This window comes from Poecilia reticulata, linkage group LG15 (assembly GCF_000633615.1).
Source record: "Poecilia reticulata strain Guanapo linkage group LG15, Guppy_female_1.0+MT, whole genome shotgun sequence".
Classification (NCBI taxonomy): Eukaryota; Metazoa; Chordata; class Actinopteri; order Cyprinodontiformes; family Poeciliidae; genus Poecilia; species Poecilia reticulata.
The window spans coordinates 30,218,909-30,225,033 of NC_024345.1; the positions used below are offsets into that span (position 1 = coordinate 30,218,909).

Sequence of the window (6,125 nt, forward strand, 5' to 3'; positions counted from 1 at the left end):
GACGGCCATTGAGACAGACGGACATTGAGACAGACGGCCATTGAGACAGACGGCCATTGAGACAGACGGCCATTGAGACCGCGCCTCCAAAGGGTTTAACGAGGTGACGGTTACCAGGCCTGCAGCTCCGAGTGTAAAAACATTTCCAGCGGACCGAAGCGACTGAGCCGCGTTTCCCCGAACGCAGAAGCTGACATGCAAAAAGCCCATTGGACTAAAGTTCTGGTCCGGTTTTGATTCCTGATTCAGAACCTCTCTGACCCGGTTAGGACATGTAAAGGTTTCACTCTGGTCCAGTTGGACCTGATGCTCCTGAAGGCAGCACCGCCTGCTGACCAATCAGCAGCTGGCTGTGTCAGCAGGTGGGCGGGGCCAGAAGGAGCGCCAGGTGCTGCAGGTGAACAGGTGTTTCTCCTCAGGCAGAACCAGAACCATGTTCTGCAGAACCAGGCTGGTGACCCAGCGGGTCGGCATGGACCATAGTCAGATGATTGTCCGGGCCCAGCTGCAGAACCAGAACCGCAGGTTCTCCTCAGTGTTTGGGCCGTCGGTTCACACATGTTCTGTAGAATCAGGCGGTTCTGTTCGGGATGATCCAGATTAGCAGATCTTATTCCTTCCTCTCTCTCTCCATCCAGAACAAGCAGCTGGTACCGGACGGCCCGGTCCGCTCCCTGCTGTCGGCCACTGTGGGCCCCAGGGTTCTGACCCGGCTGGACGACGGGTCGGGCGGCACCAGCCCAGAGCGCGTGGCGGCGCTGTGGGCCGAGGCGGGCATCAGGAACAGCCAGCAAATCCTGCAGGTGGGTCCAGACCCGGTTCTGTTGGATTACACCAGAACCACAGGAAGAGGAGTCCCAGAACTCTCTCTCTGGTTCTGGTTGCTTGCTGACCCGATCCAAACCACACAGCAGAACCTCAGATTACTCACATCCAGTCGGGTCGGTACTTGATCTGGAAACACTTCAGTGTTGAACTGATGCTGATGATTTTAGATCTATAGAAAATGCAAATAGAATAGATACGTTTCCACTGAGAAGACGCAGCAGAACCAGAACCGGGCTCAGTACCATGTGACCCGACTGACCAGAGGTTAGAGAAGACGCAGCAGAAGAAGAAACAGATGAACTGATGTTGATGAAAGTAGAACCAGCAGGAGAGGGAGAGCGATCAGGTGATGGCAGCATCATGTCAGCCGCCTCCAGGAAGGAATCAGCCAATCAGAACACAGAGCAGGTGGAGAGAAAATGACAGCAAACGGTGCAAACTGGAGAGTAGTAGAAGAAGAAAGAGAGGAGGAGTGGCCAGTTTGTCCCGCAGCAGCCGGTAGCATCATGACTACAGGAGGAGCTCAGGATGACCCCGGCCAGCCGGCCAGGGATCAGCAGAGGAAAGTTTTAATACGGGAAATATTCAGGGTGCCTTTATTATTCTTATTATTAACCCTTTATTTATGCAGGAACATCTCTACACACTTATTGTCAACAACAAATAACATAAAAATAATAATAATCTGATAAACAGCAGGTTTTCATTTCATGTCTGTAATCCTCAGATTAGATTAATCTGGATTTATGGAAATATCTGAGCATCATCAGCATGACCCTGTCAGCTGAACTGGGCCGAGCCCAGAGCCCAGTAGGACTCCACCAGTAACCCAGCAGTCTGAAGAACATTTATCATTCAGGAACAAACTGGGATCAGTGGGACAAATGGGACTAAACCAGTTTACTGCTGCTCCCTTCAGACCAACATGACCCAGATGTTCGATCTCAGATCAGAGGAAGAACAGCTGATTTATCAGGTATAGATCGGTGATTTATTGGAGGTTTGATCTTAACGCCTGTGGATGTGAGGAAAGGTTCATCATATCTCAGATGGATATGATCCATCAAAGGAAACAGTTTAATAATCTGGTTCTGATTGGGTCCAACATAAACGATGAAGGTTTGGAAGATCAACATGTTTGTGACACATCAGGTTCTAGTTCAGTGGTTCTTAAAAAAGAGTACTGGGTCCACTGTCTGAGCTAGCTTTGAAGCTACCGGTCTGAGCTAGCTTTGAAGCTACCGGTCTGAGCTAGCTTTGAAGCTACCAGTCTGAGCTAGCTTTGAAGCTACCGGTGTGAGCTAGCTTTGAAGCTACNAGCTACCAGTCTGAGCTAGCTTTGAAGCTACCGGTGTGAGCTAGCTTTGAAGCTACCGGTCTGAGCTAGCTTTGAAGCTACCAGTCTGAGCTAGCATTGAAGCTACCGGTCTGAGCTAGCATTGAAGCTATCGTTCTGAGCTACCATTGAAGTTAACGGTCTGAGCTAGCATTGAAGCTACCAGTCTGAGCTAGCGTTGAAGCTATCGTTCTGAGCTAGCGTTGAAGCTATCGTTCTGAGCTACCGTTGAAGCTATCGTTCTGAGCGTTGAAGCTATATTCAGGTTAACAACATCAGAGTCATTGTGAAGGTTAAAGTTCCCACCATGACGATCTGATCAGGATTTACCAATAAATCGGACAAATTTGATCCAATAATCTGATCATCAGCCGGACAAACCTGCATCCTGAACCTTCGATCTGCAGCATTAGTCTGAGCGGTGCCTCCTGCTGGTAGGGGGTCTGGTTCTGGTTCTGTAAAGCTGTGTGTGTGTGTGTGTGTGTGTGTGTGTGTGTGTGTGTGTGTGTGTGTGTGTGTGTGTGTGTGTGTGTGTGTGTGTGTGTGCAGAGTCTGGACTTCCCCCTGGAGGAGCGGCTCAGCCTATCGGACCTGACCTTGGTTCTGGACAACGAGCTGCTGCTCAGCGCCAACTCTGTCCATCAAGCGGCGCTCATCTCCTACAGGACCGAGATCCAGCACCTGCAGTAGGCTCCAGAACCGACCGGCCCGGGTTGGCCCGCCCGGACCCGGTTCTGACCCGTCCTGTCTTCCAGGGAGGCTTTGGAGCAGGTCAGCAGGGAGCGGGACAAGCTGAGGTCCGATCTGGACCGGGCCGACCAGCAGAACCTGCAGCTGGTCCGGGAGGCAGACGATCGGCATGCCAGCATGGAGGCGCTCAACCAGAACCGGATCAGGTAGGACCCGGTTCTGGAGCCGGACTGTATGTAACCCACAGACAGAGGAGGTTCTGTAAATTCTGACCCATAAAGCGTCGGTTCTGATGGACCCGTTCTGACCCAACAGGGATCTGGAGTCGGACTTCAGGCGGCGAGCTGCGGCGCTGCGGCTGCAGGCGGAGCAGGAGAACGAGGCGCTGCTGCAGCAGGGCGAGCGAGAGCGCAGCGCGATGCGGCAGGAGCTGCAGCTGCTGCGGGGCAAGGAGGCGGAGCTTCAGGAGGAGCTGGACGCCACCGCACTGGTCCGTTCTGCTGGTCCTGACCCGGTTCTGCTGGTCCTGACCCGGTTCTGCTGGTCCTGACCCGGTTCTGCTGGTTCTGTGCTGCAGGAGAAGCGGCGCCTGCAGCAGGAGCTCAGCTCCTTGCAGTCGGCGCTGAGGGAATCAGACGGTTCTGTTCAGAGGCTGCAGACGGATCTGGACCAGCTGCTGCTACACAAGGTGACCAGAACCGGCCCGGCCTGGCCCGACCCGGCCCGACCCGGCCCAGGTTTCCTCTCTGTCCTGTAGCTCTGCTCCTGTCCAGCTGATCCGGGCCAGGTGTTGGTGAAACCCGGCCGGGTCTGGTTTCTGTTCCCACTCTCCTGATGAATGTTTGATGAGCCCATGTCTCTGCTGCAATCGGATCAGAACCGCTGGGCCCGCTCCGCTGACTGCTCTGCTCTGAATATTCTGACAGCTCGGTGGTCTGGACCCGGCCGGCGCCGGCCTGAGCCACGAGGAACGGTTCTGTGAGCTGCTCCGAGAGTCGCAGCGCCAGTGCAGGGTAGGACCGGTACCAGTCGGACCCGGCAGAACCTCAGAGCCCAGCAGGACGCTCACCTGTCTCTCTGCGTCTGCGGTGCGTTCAGGAGCTGCAGGACAGAAACGACGAGCTGAGCTCAGAGCTGCTGGAGGCCCAGAGGAGCAGCAGGAGGTCCTCCAGGCCAGCGGGGGGCGCCGGCAGCCAGCGCCACGCAGCAGGTACCGCAGCAGCCTGGCCGGGTCAGAACCTGTTTCCTGCTCTCTGATTGGCTGATGAAGGAACTAGAACTGTACCGGACCTGGTTACGGTTCTGGTCCATTTTTCCAGACGTCCTCCAGAACCTTCAGCTCAGAGTGATGATGGTTCTGGTTCTGACCTGGTCAAACATTCAGAACCTTCTGGACTCGAGCAGTTCCTCCTTCCTGGTTTCTGTCCAATCAGAGAGCAGCATGTTTCTCTCCCTCCCAGTGGGTCTCGTTCTGATTGGTTCTGATGGTTTCTGCTAGTTCTGGTTGGTACCGGAGGGACTGGACCTGGAGGTTCTGTTGACCCATAATCAAGAGGAACCAGAAGGTTCTGATCCTTTCTGGCTCCGATTCTTGTCCAATCAGGAGCGATGTTGTGCAACAGAATCACCATAGCAACCACTGCCTTCCCTTCACAATAAGAGCCGTCAGCCCGGTTCTGATGGGGGAAGGTTCTGGAAGCTTTGGAACCAGGAGAACGGGTCGGACCGAGCCGCTGAGTCACAGGCTGCCAGAACCGGACCTGCAGGTCTGGCTAAGCCCCGCCCACCAACACACACCTGCAGAGCAGCAGAGTGTGTGTTGGTGTGTGAGCGGCGCCATGTCTCTCAGTGAGTTCCTGTTCCGTTCTGGGTTTGGTTCTGGTTCTGGTTCTGACCCGGTCTCTCCTCTCCAGGTGACCCGGACATGAGGAGCATCCAGTCGGAGCTGGCACTGCAGCAGCTGAAGGAGAGCCACCAGGAGGCGCTGCAGCAGCTGCACATCCAGCTGGAGACCCAGGTACCGGTTCTGCTGCCGGCCCGGTGGTTCCGGTTCTGGCCCAGCAGAACCTCTGACTTTTCGTCCTCCTCTTCCTCAGATGAACTACTACGAGCGACAGCTGGACATGATGAAGCAGAACATGGAGGTGGAGAGGAAGGACATCTGCCAGGCCTTCAAGGTGAGCCGAACCAGAACCAGAACCAGAACCAGAGGTCCAGCTGCTGCTGCTGCTGCTGATGATGATGATGTTTCTTCGTCAGGTGGAGATCAGTGAGCTGGAGGAGCAGAAGGTCCAGGTGGAGCAGCAGCTGAAGGAGGCGCTGACCCGCCTCCAGACCCAGCAGGGGGCGGGGCTTAGCGCCGAGGAGCAGCGCAGGTCCGTCCCTGCTGGTTCCCAGGGGGTCTGCCGGGTCAGAACGCCACAGTGACCCGGTTTTGGTTCTGTTCAGGGTGCAGCGGGAGCAGGCCGAGCTGGAGCAGAACTACGCCAGAGAGATCAGCAACCTGGTGCAGAAGCTGAGCGCCGAGAAGGAGCAGCTGGAGGCGGAGCTTAAGCTGCACGCACAGCAGGAAGTGATGCGCGTCAGGTAGGTGGGCCAATCACAGACCAGCGTCACATAGCCTCCAGCCAATCACAGCCGAGCTGCCGCTCTGAGCAGGAAGGAGGAGGCGGCCCCACGGTTTGGCCAATCCCAGGCCGGCCTGGAGGGGGCGGAGCTCCTGGTCCAGGTGGAGCAGCTGGGGGCGGAGCCACAGGAGGTTCTGCTCCTCAGAACCGGGTCGGACTCCCTAGACCGGATCAGGAGCGTTGAGACGGTGTTGCGGGAGGCGCTGCAGGAGGAGCAGAACCGGACCTCGCTGCTGCAGGGGGAGGCGACCCAGTTGGGCCAGGAGAACAGAACCTACATGGTTCTGGTGGACCAGTTGTCCTCCCAAATCATGGAGATGGAGGAGGAGCTGTGCTCCCTCAGTGCCGCCGGCCCGGTTCTGAACTGCAGAACCTCAGAGCAGATCGACCTGCTGCAACGGGCCCTGCTGGACTCCCAGAACCAGCTGAGCAGAACTCAGCAGAACTTTGAGATGGAGAAGAGGAAGCTGGCCCGGCAGCTGGAGGAGCTGGAGAACCTGGTTCTGGAGCTGGAGGTCCGGACCGACTGGGAGGACCAGGCCGACCAGACTGGACCTCACAGGTGTGTCAGCTACAGTGGACTGGAACCGGGTCTCTATGACCAATCAGAACGCACGGCTCCATCTCTAACCGGCCAATCAGAA

General features: G+C 56.3%; 1 protein-coding gene across 1 annotated transcript in view; it reads left to right on the plus strand.

The window, feature by feature from the left end:
- The window catches only part of ninl (ninein-like), a 20,961-nt gene that overhangs the window by 9,400 nt on the left and 5,436 nt on the right, over positions 1-6,125 (plus strand). Inside the window, exons 8-20 of the mRNA XM_017308836.1 lie at positions 639-803; positions 2,714-2,850; positions 2,920-3,060; positions 3,170-3,344; positions 3,432-3,542; positions 3,781-3,867; positions 3,953-4,064; positions 4,174-4,313; positions 4,399-4,702; positions 4,768-4,871; positions 4,951-5,031; positions 5,114-5,229; positions 5,303-5,440. Coding sequence (XP_017164325.1) covers positions 639-803; positions 2,714-2,850; positions 2,920-3,060; positions 3,170-3,344; positions 3,432-3,542; positions 3,781-3,867; positions 3,953-4,064; positions 4,174-4,313; positions 4,399-4,702; positions 4,768-4,871; positions 4,951-5,031; positions 5,114-5,229; positions 5,303-5,440 — 1,811 coding nt within the window. The remainder of the gene's footprint in view (positions 1-638; positions 804-2,713; positions 2,851-2,919; positions 3,061-3,169; positions 3,345-3,431; positions 3,543-3,780; positions 3,868-3,952; positions 4,065-4,173; positions 4,314-4,398; positions 4,703-4,767; positions 4,872-4,950; positions 5,032-5,113; positions 5,230-5,302; positions 5,441-6,125) is intronic.